The sequence below is a fragment of the Chiloscyllium punctatum genome, chromosome 42 (assembly GCF_047496795.1).
Source record: "Chiloscyllium punctatum isolate Juve2018m chromosome 42, sChiPun1.3, whole genome shotgun sequence".
NCBI classification, from domain to species: Eukaryota; Metazoa; Chordata; class Chondrichthyes; order Orectolobiformes; family Hemiscylliidae; genus Chiloscyllium; species Chiloscyllium punctatum.
Window position 1 is genome coordinate 31512341 of NC_092780.1, and position 19297 is coordinate 31531637.

The window sequence follows — 19297 nt, forward strand, 5'->3', positions numbered from 1 at the left end:
CCAGCAGTTAAATGTCCACTTTTGCCACTCTCTTAATTTTTTTATTTATGTAAAATTTCTCTTGCAGTTTTTCTTTATATATTACTAGCTAACTTATCCTCATTCCATATTCTCCTCCCTTATTCCTTTTTTAGTTTTTCTCTTTAATTTTAAAGGCTTCCAACTAATCTTCACCACATTGCGTGCTTTTTCTTTTTCTTTAATGTTGTCTCTAACTTCTGTTGTCAGTCGTGGTTACCTTCTCCTCCTTTTAATATGTTTCTTCATCCTTGGGATGAATTTCTGCGGCGTTTCCCAAATAAGCCCTCAAAATTCCTGCCATTGCTGTTCCGCTGTCTTCCCTGCTAGGCTACATTTCAAGCAACTCTGGCCAGCGCTTCCATCATGTCTTTGTAGTTACTTTTACTTAATTAATATACCATTATATCTGATTTCAGTTTCTCTCTCTCAAAGTGCAGGGTGCATCCTGTCTTATTATGTTCCCTGCCCCTTCAGCATTTCCTTCACCTTAAGCTCCCTAATCAAGTCTGCCTCATTACACATCACCAAATCCAGAATTGCCTGTTCTCTAGTGAGCTTTACAACAAGCTGCTCTAAAATACCATCTCTCTGACATTTCATGAATTCCTTTTCATGAGATCAGCTCCCAACCTGATTTTCCCTGTCCACCTACGTATTGAAGTCCGTCATGTTTACAATAATAGTGCTTTTCTATTTCTTGTTTTATTAGTGAGTTTTGAGAAGATTTGTAGCTCAGGTTGAGGTTCTGGATGTAGGTTTGCTTGCTGAGCTAAAAGGTTCATTTCCAGATGTTTCGTCACCCTACTAGGTAACATTTCCAGTTGGCCTCCAGGTGAAGCACTGTTGATAATTCCTGTTTTCTATTTATAGGTTTAGGTTTCTTTGGGTTGGTGATGTCATTTCCTGTGGTGTAGTCATTTCCTGTTCTTTTTCTCAGGGAGTGGTAGATGGGGTCTAACTCAATGTGTTAGAGTCCAACTGGAAATGACTCCCCCACAGGAAATGATATCACCAACCCGAAGAAACCCAAACATATAAATAGAAAGTAGGAATTATCAGCAGTGCATCGCCTGGAGGCCAACTAAAAATGTTACCTATAGAGTGACGAAACGTCTGGAAATGAACCTTACAGCTCAGTGAGCAAACCTACATCCTGTTCCTGCTTTATTATCTTCCACTCATTCAGTTTGGAGGCCTTTGTATAACTCCTATTCATGTCTTTTTCCTTTACGGTTCCTGAACTCTGCCCACACAGATTCTATGCTTTCCAACTCTATATCATTACTTGTATTGATTTAATTTCATTTTCTTACAAACAAGTCAACCCTACCTTTCTGCCCATCTGCCTGTCCTTTTGATAAGACACATATCCTTGGATATTTCGTTCCCAGGACTGATCCCTTTTGCAGACATGTCTCTGTGGTATCAACAACATCATACCTGTGAATTTGAATCTTTTCTACAAGCTTATTTACTTTCTCTCTTGTACTGCATGCATTTATGTACAGCACTCTCAGCCCTGCATTGATTGTCCCCTTCTCATAGTCGTCCCCTTATCTAGTGTGCCTGAAATTAGATTCATAATTTTCATGCTCTCTGTCCTATTATTTGTTCTAGAAAGTTTAATAACCTCTACTGAGTCCTTCATCTTTAGGTTTTTCCATGAAACTGAACCCCCTCCCTGGACTCGTGTCCCAGTATGATTCAGGTGGAGCCCTTCCCATTGGAATAGCTCCCTCCTTCTCAGGTACTGGTGCTCGTCCCATAATTTCAAACTAGTTTCACCCAACACCAGTCTTTGAGCCACACATTTTGCCTTATTAATCTTGTTGACCTTGTGCCATTTAACTCATGGCTCAAGTAGTATTCCAGAGATTATTACCTTGTTGATCCAGTTGCTAATTTAGCTCCAAGATGCTCATATTCTCTCAGCAGAACCTCTTCCCTCTTTCTACCTGCATCATTTTTACCAATATTGTCCACGACAACTGGATCTTTCCCCTCCCACTCCAAGTTCCTCTGCAGCCCAGACGAACTATCCTAAACCAGGCAACACAGCCTTTGGGACATTCAAAACTGGCCAGAAAGATGTATCTGTTCCCCTGACTATACTATCCATGATTACAACTACATTTCTCTTTTCTCCCCTCTTTTGAATGGCTTCACGTACGTGGTGCTATAGTCTGTTTGTTCATTCTGCCAATACCCCTACTCATCCACATAGAGCAAAGAGCTCAAACCTGTTAGACAAGCTGAGGCTCCTTCAGCACTACCTCCTGGATCTCTCTACTGGCCTTGCTTGTAGTCACACCTTCCTGTCCCTACCACTATCTGAATTCAAGGTTGGCCTTGCTTTAATATACCAAGTTTTTCATGTTTCAGACGCAGAAATTAATGCCTTGCTCATGGTCATGTCTAATTTCAGGCTCAGATCTTCAGGCCTCTCAAGTTTAATACAGCATCTGTCATTAAAATTGCTGTGGAACCTGTCAACCCATCTGAGCTTCCGAAGATGTTGGATGGTTTAAGAAAGGTTAACAAAAGCTACCCATCACTAACTACTAAGGTATGAATACAAATAACATTGCAGAAAAGTTTTTTTTATATACTCAAAGAAAAGTTTTGCATTTATATCATTTAAGGAATAGGAATATTCCATATTGGCCATTGGTGTATGTATGTTCAGCAAGTTCAAGGCTCATCTTTCGTATGAACTCAGCTTTTTTTCCAAACTCTGGAGCACACAAGCATTTTACAGCCATTAAAATATGTTTTGAAGTATAGGTGCTGATGTAGTGTATGAAATGTGGCAGCAGATTATGCACAATAAAGACCCACAGATAGCAATAAGATGCTGATAAGATGATCTGATTTCTGTGACGTGAGAGAGAAGTATTGGCCCAAACAACAAAGTAAAGTTCCCTGCTCTTCGCAGTGATGTTATTGGATCTTCAAAGTTTATGCAATAAGTCAGACCAGACTTCAGTTAATATCTCATCTTAAAAGCAGCACCCATGACAATACAACGCTCCCTCAATATTTAAGTGTAGGTTTTGCTCTCAAGGCTCTGGATTCAGTTGAACACACAATGTTCTGCTTCAGAGCAAGAGTTCTGTAGGTGATTCACTTGCTAATTTCAGGACCATGTTAACTATCCAAAGTCTTCATACTTTGAGCAGCATTATACTTTATTCTTTCTTGCCAGTGTTTGCAAGAAAATGCTGTTCTTTGAATATTGCATTGTGCAGAAGTGGTGGATCATGTAAATATAATGAGGTTTACCTCTGGATAAATGAAACACAAGGTGTGCTCAATTGAAGACTTTCTAACCCTATGAAGCAAAGATTTTTTTTTGTAGTTGAGAAATATTGACCTGCAAATAACTGAAGCATTTTGAGGTTGAATTGGTTTTTAAAAAAGCATTGCCTGTTTGAAATAAAATGTACGTACTGCATTAAATACTGCAGACTATTTGGAGACTGGAACATAGTTGAACTGGCAGTATTCTTCACAGTAGGTGGGAATAGGAATACTTTTTTTCTACAGTTTTCACTATTTGGTTACATTTGTACCCTACTCATTCAAGAGTGTTTATTTACAAAAAAAAATTGTTGGAAGCAACATTTTCCTTTCTTTTTCCTGGAGTACAGAAACAAGTTCCATCTTATGTTTGCTGTTGACGTCCTTGATTTTATGGTTGAATTTTTATCCTTTAAAATTTTGTAAATATAGCCTGTAATTTTTGGTCTGTGCTGTTCTCTAACAATTTGGAAAAATTATAAAATGGCAAAACTATTCAGTCCCTTTTTATAAAATAGTGTTGATTATTTTCATTGTCGAAGAGTGTGGTGCTGTAATTCCCGTTTATCAGTTAGTAAGGATTGAGATACTTCTGTCATCATTTACTTGACTTCGAGCATAGATGATGGAAAAGAGTGAAAAGTTATGAAGAAAACATTGAATATTTTAACTATTCTGGAAGGATTCATAAGTATTATATCTATTGAGCTCTAAGCATGTCACACAGAGTCCACAGAAAATCTTTTCCACTCTTAAAACTTATGGTAACAAAAATATTATTGCTGTCATCACAGAGTAAAGTGAGCAATTTTACTCTTTAGTCGAGAGTGTGTTGCTGGGAAAGCACAGCAGATCAGGCAGCAACCAAGGAGCAGGTGAATTGACGTTTCTGGCATAAGCCCTTCATCACGAATGAGGCTTGTGCGCTGGGGGACTGAGAGGTAAATGGGAGGGGGTGGGGTTGGGGGGAAAGTAGTTGAGAAAGCAATAGGTGGATGAAGGTGAGGAAGAAGGTGATAGGTCTGGAGGGCAGTGCTGAGTTGGAGACTTGGGACTCGGATAATGTGGGAGGAGGGGAAATGCGGAAGCTGTTGAAATCCACATTTACTCCGTGTGGTTGCAGGGTCCCAAGGCGGAATATGAGGCTTTCTTCCTCTAGGCATTGGTTGGTAACTGTTTGGCGGTGGAGGAAGCCCAGAACCTGCATGTCCTTGATGGAGTGGGAGAAGGAGTTAAAGTGTTCAGCTCCAGGGCAGTGGGGTTGTTGGGTGCACGTGTCCCAGAGATGTTCTGTGGAATGATCCACAAAAAGGTGTCCTGTCTCCCCAATGTAGAGGAGACCACACTGGGTGCAATGGCATTGGTAGAGGTACAGGTAAATTTCTGATGGATGTGGAAGGATCCCTTGGGGCCATGGACAGGGGTGAGGGGAGTGGTGTGGGTGCAGGTTTTGCACTTCCTGCAGTGGCAGGGGAAAGTGCTAGGAGTGGGGTGTGGGCTGGTAGGGGGAGGGTGGACCTGACGAGGGAGTCGAGGAGGGAATGATCTCTCCGGAGCGCTGATAGGGGTAGGGAGTGAAATATATCATTGGTGGTGGGGTCCATTTGGAGATGGTGGAAATGGTGAAGGATGATGCGTTGTATGCGGAGGTTGGTGGGTTGGAAGGTGAGGACCATGGGGGTTCTGTCCTTGTTGCGTTGGGAGGGGTAGGGTTGGTGCGTGACGTGGAGGAGATGTGCTGGAGGGCATCGTCAACCAGGTGGGAAGGGAAGTTGCGATCATGGAAGAAGAGGGCTGTTTGGGCGTCTTACACCACCAAACCAAAAACGCCTCATATTTTGCCTTGGGACCCTGCAACCACACAAAATAAATGTGGATTTCAACAGCTTGTGCATTTCCCTCCCCCTACATTATCCTAGTTCTAAGCCTCCAACTCGTCACTGCCCTCCAGACCTGTCCATCACTCTTCCCTCTGACCTATCACCTTCTCCCTCACCTTCATCCACCTATCGCTGTCTCAGCTACCTTTGCCCCAACCCCACCCCCGTCCCATTATTCTCTCATCCCTGGCCGAAAAGCCTCATTCCTGATTTTTAGATTTTAGATTCTCTACAGTGAAGGGCTTGTGCCCGAAACATCTATTTGCCTGCTCCTTGGATGCTGCCTGACCTGCTGTGCTTTCCCAGCAGCACACTGTTGACTCTGATCTGCAGTCCTCACTTCCTCCTAATTTTATTCTTTACCCTAACAATAATAACTATTCATTTATCTCTGCTTTCTCCCATGAAAGGTGGAAGAGTCTGGAGAGCATGTAATACTGGGGACTGGAGAACTTTATCTGGACTGTGTAATGCATGACCTTAGGAAGATGTATTCTGAAATTGATATAAAGGTAATTCTCCAAAATTGTGACTTCAAAACCTGTGTGTGGTTATTTATATTTCTTTATGGTAATACATGCTTCATGTAAAATTAATTGTTGCTGTCTTAGTAACTGTTATTTCCTTCCTGCAGGTAGCTGATCCTGTTGTAACATTCTGTGAAACTGTTGTGGAAACCTCATCTTTGAAATGTTTTGCAGAGACACCCAACAAAAAGTGAGTTTCTCACGTTACCTGCATGCCTCACGCTACCATGAAAACTACAGCTTTTAGTTTCCATTAAGTTGTAAAGCTGCAAGTGAATCATTTGTTCTAGCCACAAATCCATGTGTGAAACATCTATATTGTTTCTGAATTTTGTCTACACATTCTCTGCTGTTGTTTAATGACCGGTTGCTAAAGTTGTTTTAATCGATTTTCGCAAAATTCCCTTTTGTTAAGTGGTGGATTAGCAAAAACTGAACCTCTGCTGAATTTTCACCAAAAACCCATTTTACCAAAAGGTTGAAAGTTCATACTCGTTGTCTTTTTATGTCAGCGTTTGGAGTAGCCTGCTACGTTGACTTTGTACATTCCTGCACTTTGGTTTAGTTTGCTACAGAAAATAGACTGAGGTTTTGCAGGTTATACTTTTATAATTGTTACTGTCTTGTTATGGAAGATATGGAAGATGTTGTGGTTCTGTTCGCCGAGCTGGGAATTTGTGTTGCAGACGTTTCGTCCCCTGTCTAGGTGACATCCTCAGTGCATGGGAGCCTCCTGTGAAGCACTTCTGTGATATTTCATCTGGCATTTATAGTGGCTTGTCTCTGCTGCTTCCAGTTGTCAGTTCCAGCTGTCCGCTGCAGTGGCCGATATATTGGGTCCAGGTCGATGTGTTTATTGATAGAATCTGTGGATGAGTGCCATGCCTCTCGGAATTCCCTGGCTGTTCTCTGTTTGGCTTGCCCTATAATGGTAGTGGTGTCCCAGTCAAATTCATGTTGCTTGTCATCCGCGTGTGTGGTTATGAAGGACAGCTGGTCATGTCGTTTCGTGGCTAGTTGGTGTTCATGGATATGGATCGTTGGCTGTCTTCCTGTTGTCCTATGTAGTGTTTTGTGCAGTCCTTGCATGGGATTTTGTACACTACGTTGGTTTTGCTCATGCTGGGTATCGGGTCCTTTGTCCTGGTGAGTTGTTGTCTGAGAGTGGCTGTTGGTTAGTGTGCTGTTAATGAGTCCTAGTGGTCATAGTAGTCTGGCTGTCAGTTCAGAAATGCTCTTGATGTATGGTAACGTGGCTAGTCCTTTGGGTTGTGGCATGTCCTCATTCCGTTGTCTTTTCCTTGGGCATCTGTTGATGAAATTGCGGGGGTATCTGTTTTTGGCGAATACATTGTAGAGGTATTGTTCTTCCTCTTTTTGCAGTTCTGGTGTGCTGCAGTGTGTTGTGGCCCTTTTGAACAGTGTATTGATGCAACTTATTTTGTGTGTGTTGGGGTGGTTGCTTTTGTAGTTCAGGACTTGGTCTGTGTGTGTGGTTTTCCTGTACATCAACAAAACCCTAGCCACAGAAACAATAGCCAACCTGCTGGACATACAGAACAGACAACAAGACGGAGAACAGATTACAGAGGAGGAAGTGCTGGATGTCTTGAAACAGTTAAAAGTGGATAAATCCCCAGGACCTGATCAGGTGTACCCGAGAACTCTGTGGGTAGCTAGAGAAGTGATTGCTGGGCCTCTTGCTGAGGTATTTGTATCATCGATAGTGAGGTGCCGGAAGACTGGAGGTTGGCAAATGTGGTGCTACTGTTTAAGAAGGGCGGTAAAGACAAGCCAGGGAACTATAGACCGTTGAGCCTGACCTCGGTGGTGGGCAAGTTGTTGGACGGAATCCTGAAGGACAGGACGTACATGTATTTGGAAAGGCAAGGACTGATTCGGGATAGTCAACATGGCTTTGTGCGTGGGAAATCATGTCTCATAAACTTGAGGTTTTTGAAGAAGTAACAAAGAAGATTGATGAGGGCAGAGCAGTAAATGTGATCTATATGGGCTTCAGTAAGGCGTTCGACAGGGTTCCCCTCGGGAGACTGATTAGCAAGGTTAGATCTCATGGAATACAGGGAGAACTAGCCATTTGGATACAGAACTGGCTCAAAGGTAGAAGAAGGTGGTGGTGGAGGGTTGTTTTTCACACTGGAGGCCTGTGACCAGTGGAGTGCCACAATGATCGGTGCTGGGCCCTCTACTTTTTGCCATTTACATAAATGATTTGGATGCGAGCATAAGAGGTACAGTTAGTAAGTTTGAAGATGACACCAAAATTGGAGGTGTAGTGGACAGCGAAGAGGGTTACCTCAGATTACAACAGGATCTGGGCCAGATGGGCCAGTGGGCTGAGAAGTGCAGATGGAGTTTAATTCAGATAATTGTGAGGTGCTGCATTTTGGGAAAGCAAGTCTTAGCAGGACTTATACACTTAATGATAAGCTCCTAGAGAGTGTTGCTGAACAAAGAGACCTTGGAGTGCAGGTTCATAGCTCCTTGAAAGTGGAGTCACAGGTAGATAGGACAGTGAAAAATGCGTTTGGTATGCTTTCCTTTATTGGTCAGAGTATTGAGTACAGGAGTTGGGAGATCATGTTGCAGCTGTACAGGACATTGGTTAGGCCACTGTTGGAATATTGCGTGCAGTCCTGGTCTCCTTCCTATCGGAAAGGTGTGAAACTTGAAAGAGTTCAGAAAAGATTTACAAGGATGTTGCCAGGGTTGGAAGATCTGAACTACACGGAGAGGCTGAACAGGCTGGGGCTGTTTTCCCTGGAGTGTCGGAGGCTGAGGGGTGACCTTATAGAGGTTTACAAAATTATGAGAGGCATGGATTGGATAAATAGGCAAAGTCTTTTCCCTGGGGTGGGGGGGGGGGGTGGGGGGGGGGAGAGTCCAGAACTATAGGGCATAGGTTTAGGGTGAGAGGAGAAAGATATAAAAGAGACGTAAGGGGCAACTTTTTCACGCAGAGGGTGGTACATGTATGGAATGAGCTGCCAGAGGATGTGGTGGAGGCTGGTACAATTGCAGCATTTAAGAGGCATTTGGATGGGTATATGAATAGGAAGGGTTTGGAGGGATATGGTCCGGGTGCTGGCAGGTGTGACTAGATTGGGTTGGGATATCTGGTCAGCATGGATGGGTTGGACCAAAGGGTCTGTTTCCATGCTGTACATCTCTATGACTCTCTAAACAAACCTAATGATTTTAGGTCGAAAAAGTTAGATTTTATAAATAGCTGCAATTGTTTATTCCTGCAATTCAAACCTTTTCTAAAAGAAAGTGATAATTGATGAATAATTTCACTGCCTCAGTCCACTATTTAATGCCTGATCTTTTGCTATAACATACATATCTCATCCAGCTTTCAAACAGTGCAGTCTTAAAATGTGCCGAATGTGATTGAGTTTGTGTATGTGGAAACAATTGCATTCACACATGCTTTCTTGCTTTCATTCTTCCTTCTCCATTGTTACCTGTAAATAGGCAATTGAGGGGAGATTTTGAGGAACTGATGATAGTAAACAAAGAGAGGAGAGAAAGACTAACAAGAACATTCTATGACCTTAGGTTTGACTTTGAAGGACACATTTATACCCGCAGGCTTTGATTCTGTGTCTAAATAGATAATTAGGTTTTTTAGTTTAACAATTTTTGTTCATCTTTGTTTATAATCTTGATCTACAGCAAAGTTCTATGCTGAATTTCTTCAAATTTAATAGGATATTTTAAGGTTCAATCTTATTCTGTTTTAATTCTAAAATAGAAACTGATGTACATGTAAAATAACTTGATTGAGGGAAAACAGATTGGCACTTGGTAATTCCTGTGCTGCCCTAATACCTAGCCTGCAACAGCATTATTGGAAATCCGAGGGCACATTATGGATTTGGTTACAACTGATAGTAGATATTGGGAGGTGAGGAGAATAGTGGGGAGATAATAGTTTAGAGTAAGGCTTAAAAGAAAATCTGTGAACCTTAGCACATAAAACATACCCCAAATATGATGTTTTTCCTCTTTCTTCCCAAAAGGAATAAGATCACAATGATTGCAGAACCCCTAGAGAAAGGTTTAGCAGAAGATATTGAGAATGAAGTTGTCCAAATTACCTGGAACAGGTATGAAATGCATAACTGCCAATTGGGTATGTAATTATTTGTAATGTTGATGTGGTGTATTTGTAAATAGCACATTGTGAAGTAACCAGATATACTTTGAACTTTGCAGCTAAGTGATAGAAACATTTTGGCATAATTTGTTTGCAAAGCAGAACTTGAATTATGTACATTGTTATTTTAATGCAGCAAATTGGCCTTTAAAGCTATGTAATTAAACTTTTTTTTTGTACCCAACTACAGGAAAAAACTGGGTGAATTTTTCCAGACAAAGTATGATTGGGATTTATTGGCTGCCCGTTCCATTTGGGCCTTTGGACCTGACACAACAGGCCCAAACATTTTGGTTGATGATACATTGCCATCAGAGGTAAATGTGTAAAAACGAAAGTACTTTTCACAACAGCTCTGTTATTTGTTACAAATCATTTCCATGAAAATGTAAAGTTAAAAATGAACTAATTCTGCTCAAGTTCAGTGTTTAAAAAAATGCATAAATCTCGAACTGCTTGAAGCCACATTAAGCCTTCCTGGTGTGTTTATGAGAAGTAAATTCCAGTGTAGCATCTGTTGTACACTAATTACATTTCAACCATCTTCCAAAGCCACCTTATCAACATATTTTGAGTATTTTTAACATGAGCATTTTTCATACTTGTAATTTGGAAAGTATTTGATCACAGAATTGTTAAATGCAGAAGGTGGCCACTTGACCAATATTTGCACCAGTGTTTTGAGTTAGTACCAAACTTCTGCCTTTTCCCATAACCCTGCACACTTTAAAAAATGATCCAGCATCTTCTTGAAGGCCTGAATTAAACCTCCATCCTCCTGATGGTAATATCTCATTCTTGGAGATATTTGTTTTAAGTTCTAACTTCCAGTTACCTTTTTGGGTTTTAGCTACTAAGCTTTACTGCTTCGTTGTTGAATTTACAATAAATATTTTTTGGGTTTTGCAAGAAGATTGAATTGATGTTGTTCTGTTATTTGGATCCTTAATCCATACACAGTCATAGAAGGAATGTTACAGTATCCAGGTACTGATCAAAAGGAAAGGCAGAGACTGAAACAGCTATGCTTCACTGGCAAGGTGTTAAACCTCACAGACAATATCAAAATTTTAAGATTTAACATGATTTGGGCCTAAAAGTAAATAATCCATTAGTTAGCTAGCATGGCAGCTGATATTAGCTCACTCATTCTGGAGCTGGGGAAGTCACACCAAGTTTTACTACTTTGCTGTAAATATTTAACTTAATAAACTTAGTAATCTGAATGAGCCTACATTAGACTAACCTGTATATTGTTTTTAAACTGGTCCTCTTATAGGTGGATAAAGCACTTTTAGGTTATGTGAAAGACAGCATCGTCCAGGGATTCCAGTGGGGAACTCGAGAAGGACCACTTTGTGATGAGCGTATGTATTGACAAGCAAGCAATAAAAGCAATATGCGTAATATTTTAGTAACTGGTAGAATCACTTTTTAAAATTCGTGATAAGTTATAAAGATATTGTTAATACGCAATATAAAACAATTGCAGATGATGGAAATCTGAAACATAATATGCTGAAATTCTCCCTATAGATGCTGCCAGACCTGCTTAGTTTTACCAGCAATTTGTTTTAACTTTGATCTTTGTCTTGTTACAGTAATGTTGTTGTGTTAGTCAGCCTAATAAACGTTAGTGTATAAATTTAATTGATCCCTCATATGTTCCATTGTTTGTTTCTGTCACAATTTGATGTACTTTGCTCACTTATTCGTATCTGGCTCTCATAACTCCATTGCATATCATTGCTTTGGTGAGCTATATGGCAAAAATAATCCAGAGTGATTTTATTTAAGTGAATCATTGCATTTGAGTGTTGATAATCTGGAGCTCTGTGATGATCTATGATTAGAGTCATACCTAGCACAAAAGAAAGTGGTTGTGGTCATTAGGATAATCATCTCAGCTACTACGGAAGTTATTCAGGTAGTGTCCAAGGCCGAACCATCCCAACTGTTTCATCAATGATCTTTCCTCCATTGTAAGGTCAGAAGTGGGATTTTGGCTGATGATCACACAGTATTCAGCAGCATTTTCAACTCCTCAGATACTGAAGCAGTCCCTTTTTCATGCAATAAGACCTGGACAGCATTCAATCTTGGGCTAATAAGTGGCAAATAACATTCATGCCACATAAGTGCCAGGCCACAGTCATCTCCAACAAGCAAAATTCTAACCAATGCCACTTTATACTTATTAGTATTATTATTGCTGAATCCCTCATTATGTAAATCCTGGGGTTTACAATTGACCAGAAACTGAATAGGACCAACTGTACAAATACTGTGGCCACAGGTCAAATCAAAGGCTGGAAATTCTGCTGGAAGTAACTTTAGTTTCTGACTTCACAGCTTATACTTCCTCTACTAGGCACAGTTCAGAAGTGTGCTGAAATACTCTCTATTTACTTGGATGAGTGCAGCTCCTATAACATTCAAAGAAAACGTGCCACCCAGGTTAAAGCAGCCCATTTGATTGGCACCCCCATCTGCCACCTTCAGCATTCATCCCCTACACCGTTGACACACAATGACAGCAGTGTGAACCATCTATAAGATGCACTGGAACAGCTCAAGCAAGCCTCTTTTGACTGCACCTTTCAATCTTACAATCTCAACTACATAAAAGGACATTGGCATCAGATACATGGGAGTGCCACCAGCAGCAAGCTCTTTTTCAACATACATACCATCTTGACTTGAAATTATTTTGCTGTGCCTTCATGGCAGTGGGTCAAAATCCTGAGAGTCCCTCAGCACTGCGGCTATTCCTCTGCTTTATTCATGAAGGTAGCTCACCATCGTTTTCTCCAGGGCATTTAAGGATGGGCAATAAATGCTGGCTAATCCAACAACCCTATGAATGAATACAACGCACAATATTCTCATCCTGAAGTGGGAAGAGGCATGGTTGGATGTGAAGTCACACTAACATTCCCCTATAATTCCATGAAGAAAAGAGATTTCTCGCTTCCCTGAGAGGTTAGAGCGTTTGAAAAGGAGTCATTATATAACTCCTCAGAGTGACAATGGTAGGAAACAAACTTTGACTGCAACTGAAAAGTTGCACTGAGAAATCTAATACTTTAATTTTATTATTGCCATATGGGCAAGGTGCAGTGAAAAGTATTGTTTTGTGTGCTAACCAGACAAATCATACCTCATGTAAGTACATCAAGGTAATAGAACAGAATGCACAATATAGTATTACAGTTGTGGAAATGGTGCAGAGAAAGATCTCTTCACAAGTCTGATAACAGCATAGAGTCACAGAGATGTACAGCATGGAAACAGACCCCTCGGTCCAACTCGTCCATGCCGACCTGACATCCCAACCCAATTTAGTCCCACCTACCAGCACTCGGCCCATATCCCTCCAAACCCTTCCTATTCATATACCCATCCAAATGCCTTTTAAATTTAGAACTGTTGGCAGGTGCATTTCTTCACACAGAATAATCAACAGTTACATATAAAGTACTGAAACTGCAAATTATTGAGAGCCAGTGGATGCTGTCGTGTGGGGTCTTTAGGATCACTCTAAATTGGTGATCTTCATTTAGTGGAATGGCCTTACTCAGTTTAATCAGGTTATTAAAACTTGTTTAATGCATCTCGTAATAGATAATGGAAAATATGCTTGCATTCTATCAAAGCTAATGGAAAGATTACAGTGTAGCACTTTTGTGTGTAAATGTGATAATCATTTTTGTGTACCAATAGGTGTCACAAACAATCAAAAGATAAATAGTTAATCCTACATTACAGTATTGATTGAAGGGATGTTAACTAGACAGTAAGAATTTTTTATTCCTCTTCTGATCATGATTATTTATCATCCGCTGTGGCAAATAAAGCATCAGTTTAAAATCACATTGAAAGGATGAAAACTCTGCAAAAGCAGTATTTTGCTGTTTACTGACTCAGTCAGATGCAGACTGATACTTCTGTAGATGCTTTGGTTTCACTTAACCCAATAATCCAGAATTGTATCCTTTATTTGCAAATGTATAGAAGTATGATTTAACAAACCTTCCAAACTTTCTTCAGAAAGGAGCAAGTGCTTTGCATCTCCAATTTGAAATTAATATGGTATTAAAATTAGAATTATCATAAATGTATCTTGGATTTTGTATCTTCACAGCAATACGCAATGTGAAATTCAAGATACTTGATGCGGTAATAGCTCAGGAGCCGTTGCACAGAGGTGGAGGACAAATTATTCCTACAGCCAGACGAGTAGTGTATTCAGCTTTCCTAATGGTAAGAGTTTTGCTCTAACATTTTGTGTCCTTTAACAGTCCATTGTTACGGTGCATCATTTCCTAATTTATTAAGTGAAATGACGAAAGTATTAAAAACTTTGTTTTACCGTACAAAATATTTTGGTGTATATTTGTCTATGTATATTTTTAAATAAATTTCTGTTTGTTATTTTTCATGTTCTTTAACCATTCAGCACACTAAATTTTAACAAATTTATTCAGATCAACAATTTTTTTGCTGCAACTTTTGAATTGTAAGATACCTTTCTAAATACAGTTTCTCTGTTCTGTGATATACAAGTAGGTTTGCTAATAAAAGAATGCTTTCTTATAGGCCACACCTCGTCTGATGGAGCCTTATTACTTTGTGGAGGTGCAGGCACCAGCAGACTGTGTTTCAGCAGTTTATACAGTCTTGGCTAGAAGGAGGTACGCAGATTAATTCTATCCACGTCAGGTTTAAGCTTTATCTTGGATTTTAGATAGCACAAATGTACTATAGTATTCTGTGAAAATGTTGCAATACTGGCTGTGGGCAGAAGGAAGCAGCAAAATTAAAATTAAGGGAATGCTTTACCCCTGTTCAGTTTTATTTAAATACATTTTAGAATCACATATTGCCTGTTTAAACGAAGGAACTCTTAGTTCTTTTAGTTTTGAATATATTCTGCAATACACTGTGCCATTTTTAAAAAAAAGTAGGCATATCGATGGCATTACGTATGGTGTAATCTGGTAAATTAAAGTGATTTTGGATCAATTGCGAATCAAATCCTAGCAGTAAGGTTAGGATTTATTGACCTCGCTTTAAAAATGTGCCTCTTCACATGCTCCTTTGGAGCAAGAATTAGGTCTCAAAGATCAGCCTCCAATTTGGGGAATAAAAGAGGATTGAAAAGACCTAACCACTTAATGCTAAGTTGGAGCTCCATAGCAGCCACTTCTGGTTTGGAGCTTGCAACTTCAGAATCTCATCTCATGGTCCCTTGTGACCCACTGCTTGACAAACCCTGGACTAGATAGTCAATCATGGAATCATGGCAGTACAGAGACTACAATGGCTTCATAAATTTTCAAGCAGGAATTGCATTGGAGATATTTCAGTACTCTAATTAAGATAGCAACTTAGCACACAATTATAAAAGCTCAAAGGAGCTCTCTGGTCAGAATTTGTTATGCAAAGAATTTTTACACTGACATTTATTGTCCAGTGCAGACTGGATAATGTAAACATGCAAGCGTGAACATTAGTTTCTCTGCAATTTTTTTATTTACAGAGGCCATGTGACACAGGATGCACCAATCCCAGGTTCTCCACTTTATACAATCAAAGCATTTGTACCAGCTATTGATTCATTTGGCTTTGAGACAGACCTGCGGACACACACACAGGGGCAAGCTTTCTCTCTCTCAGTCTTCCACCATTGGCAGGTGAGAATTTTACTTTCAGAAACAAACAACTGCTGTGTATTAATTAGAAAACATCTCATCCGTTGTGTTGCTCAAATCTTTAATCAGTCAGCTGCTATCAGATGTTAACATGGCATGGTGGTGAACTTGGAGTCAAAAGCTGGTGGGTTCAAGTTTCACTCCAGGACATGGACATCCAATAGGTTGCCATGTCTGTTTAATACAACAGAATATGAAATTGTTACTGTTTGGAATATGGTGTCCCTACATATCAGTGGCTGAATATGCTTTCCAAATCATTTATTTTCTTTGAAATATCCGAGGATGTGAAAGCCACTTAGAGAATACTGCTTTCTGTAAATAGCTACATCATATGTACAGGTGAAAGTGCAGTTTTCCTATTGATAGCAGTGTTATTCAACATAAAAATCACCATTTTTCTAATCTAATTATTATGAGGTGCATTTGGAATTGGGAAATAGAAAGCTGGTGTGAGTGCTTTTTTTAAGAAAGCACGACCAGAAAGTTGTTGGGTGGTCATAAAAATTCTCAAATAGTTTCCTAGTGTTCTCTTAGTTTAAAAAAATGTATGATTCCATTCCCATGTCAACAGGCTTGTGTCTTGTCAGCTCTCTGAAGACATTAAGTTGTATTAAATTCTCAGCAACTAAATGCTGACCTTGGCCATGATGTCCAAATCCTGGGAATGACTGTTTTAAGTGTTATAACAATTAATTCCATTTAAATGAAATACCAAGTAAAATGTTCTGAAATTTTAAATTATTTTCAGAGACTGGAGGAATAATTGTTAGCTGTAATTACTTAATAAGATTTGTGGTTCTGTGAATAGATTGTACCTGGTGATCCCTTGGATAAAAGTATCATTATCAGACCCTTGGAACCACAACCTGCACCTCATCTGGCCAGAGAATTCATGATCAAAACAAGGAGGAGAAAGGTAATCAAATATCTATTCCAGAACTTTTGGTACCAGTAGACACGAAACATCAATCTATTCTGCACGGTATTATTTCCTCAGCAATATAGGCCAGTTAAGCTTTGTTGAAATATATGTGCCATTTTTTCAATGTGGCCTATCAAGTTACCTATTTGATTGCAAACCAACACAAGATATCTATGATTATTAATTACAGTGAGACTCTTAAACTCTTGGTCCATCTAACCTCTCAAACATTCAGTTTTATGAGTTTTGAAATTTTGCTAACTTTTAGATTGACATCTTGGACTGTTGGCTTGAAGTTTAAATGGGTGGCATAACTAGAGGTGATGAAAGATCTTATAAATCACAATGAGCATGTGAGACAGCAGACCACAGAAGTTCCACATTTCCTGTTAGATTCTGAAGAATCTGATTATTGCATATTTTGACAGTGTGGAAATAATGTTTTGTACATATTGCTCAGTCTAGTTCATTACTTCAACCTCCTGCCAATAGGAAAACTTCTTAAAACTAGCCAGTGGTTGAAGTAACTACAGAAATTTCAGAACACATAACAAGTATTTGATTATTCTGAAGAGAGATGATTTGTATGTAAAGACATCCCTAGAGACAGAATCACAATAAATGAAGACGTGGGCAGAACATCTATCCATTAAATGTCTTTGGTGCAAATTGAATAAACAGAGGTTTTATTCCCTGTGCTTTATTTTTCATATACTAGATTCCAAGCCTATATTCTGCTTCTCTGCCACTATTCTTACCTTTACTTCTCCTTCTTTTCTGATCTGTTCCAGTTCTGGTCTCCCTACTATAGGAAAGATGTTGTGAAACTTGAAAGGGTTCAGAAAAGATTTACAAGGATGTTGCCAGGGTTGGAGAGTTTGAACTATAGGGAGAGGCTCAATAGGTAGGGGTTATTTCCCTGGAGCATCAGAGGCTGAGGGGTGACCTTATAGAAGTTTATAAAATCATGAGAGATATGGATAGGGTGAATAACCAAAGTGTTTTCTCCAGGTTAGTAGAATGCATAGGTTTAAGGGGAATGATTTAAAAGGAACCTTTTCATGCAGAGGGTGGTGCGTGTATGGAATGAGCTACCAGAGGAAGTGGTGGAGGCTGGTACAATTACAACAGTTAAAAGGATCTGGATGGGTATATGAATAGGAAGGGTTGAGAGGGATATGGGCCAAGTTCTTCTAAACGGGACTAGATTAGGATATTTAGTCAGTATGGACGAGTTGGACTGAAGGGTCTATTTCCATGCTGCCCAGCCCTATGATTCTATATCAGAGCTTAATTCTAATGGGAGAAAATTAATTGTATTAGCAATTCTCTTCAAACATTAAAAAATGTTTGACTATTGAAAATTGTGCAAACTTAAAAGTGTAAATGTTTATTGGAATATATTGCTTTAGTAATTGGAGAGAGCCATGGAATGAGAATACAGTTAATGCTACCTACAGTAATTTGCTTTCTACCAGACAGCTGTCCTTTTCAGCATGGAGTTCTAAATCTGTTGCAGCCTGGGTTTGGGCCTTGATCTTCCAGTACAAGGTTCTGAGGTGGCTTGACAGTGTAGATGCTGAGAAGATATTTCCACCACTGGGGGAGTCTCAAACTACAGAATGAAAGGATACCCATTGAAGACTGAGATGTAAAGGAATTTCTAGAGGGCATGCAATAGGTTTCAGAACTATCCTCCACATTCAAGGAGAAAGAGAAAAAAAAACAATATGATTTTCTGATCCCTCCTCTCAAGACTTTGAATATCTTGCCTGCCCAACTTTTAGCAATTTAAAATAAATGCACGGCCATGCAAAGGTAATGACACTAGTATATTTTAATTTTTCAAGCCCTTGATAGCCTTCTTATGATATATCAATGTAATGGCAAGCAATTTCTAGGGCTGGACTTTGTGTCAAAACTGAAGAAACATGCCAACTTCTATTCTCTAATTTGCCCGTGTAGCTTTGGGAGTTAAGCCATTGTACTGTAATTTGAATCCGATCTTTTATAACATCACAACAAATAAAGTTCCTGAAACTGTCATACCCACATAGTACTATGCAGAAATTACATTTGCTGGCTTTTGTTTTCAGTTCACGTCTTAAAAAAGTGGCATCTAATTTTACGTTAAAACTGTCATTTCGTGATTCCCAACCTACATAATGCCACTAAGTGAAATTATTCAGTGAATTTTTTTGGAGATTACTTTGTATTGCCTCTTAGTATTTGAGATATTAAGTGTATCAGGTAGAAATAAATCTTAATAAGTGTTGCTACTTCCTTTATTAACAGGGCCTCAGTGAAGATGTCAGTATCAGCAAATTTTTCGATGATCCCATGTTGCTGGAACTTGCAAAGCAGGATGTGGTTCTCAATTATCCCTTATAACGAAAGCAGCAGTTTCTGCAAGTAAGGACCAACTACTTGCATCCCTCACAGGACTCTGTACGTTGTATGCTCAGTCACACTGATGGCATCAGCTGAAATCGTACAATATGGAATGAATAAGCCTGAATGTGAGCTGATCTGAACTTTATATTTTAGCTTTGCAGGTGAATTGTTTTTAATAGAATACATCCCAAAATAAAAAAAAAGCTCTGTTTTCCAATTGAGTTGATTGGATTTTTCTTAAAAAATATCGAATTGGTGTGCTATCCAGGTGGATTTCGCATAGGTTTGACTTTGTGAGCAAGTTTTTAGTTTTACATGGTGTTCATGTATGCTGTGCATAAAAATCAGACTCC

The 19297-nt window shown here is 39.5% G+C and overlaps 1 protein-coding gene across 2 annotated transcripts in view; it reads left to right on the forward strand.

Moving 5' to 3' along the window:
• The window catches only part of eftud2 (elongation factor Tu GTP binding domain containing 2), a 50520-nt gene extending 31359 nt beyond the window's left edge, over positions 1 to 19161 (forward strand). For both annotated transcript variants that reach the window (XM_072561741.1, XM_072561740.1), the window contains 11 exons: positions 2447 to 2587; positions 5612 to 5713; positions 5836 to 5918; positions 9775 to 9861; positions 10102 to 10228; positions 11191 to 11278; positions 14056 to 14174; positions 14511 to 14605; positions 15454 to 15607; positions 16437 to 16544; positions 18846 to 19161. In XM_072561741.1, coding sequence (XP_072417842.1) covers positions 2447 to 2587; positions 5612 to 5713; positions 5836 to 5918; positions 9775 to 9861; positions 10102 to 10228; positions 11191 to 11278; positions 14056 to 14174; positions 14511 to 14605; positions 15454 to 15607; positions 16437 to 16544; positions 18846 to 18941 — 1200 coding nt within the window. In that variant the 3' untranslated portion in view covers positions 18942 to 19161. The remainder of the gene's footprint in view (positions 1 to 2446; positions 2588 to 5611; positions 5714 to 5835; positions 5919 to 9774; positions 9862 to 10101; positions 10229 to 11190; positions 11279 to 14055; positions 14175 to 14510; positions 14606 to 15453; positions 15608 to 16436; positions 16545 to 18845) is intronic.
• The last annotated feature ends 136 nt before the right edge of the window (positions 19162 to 19297 follow it).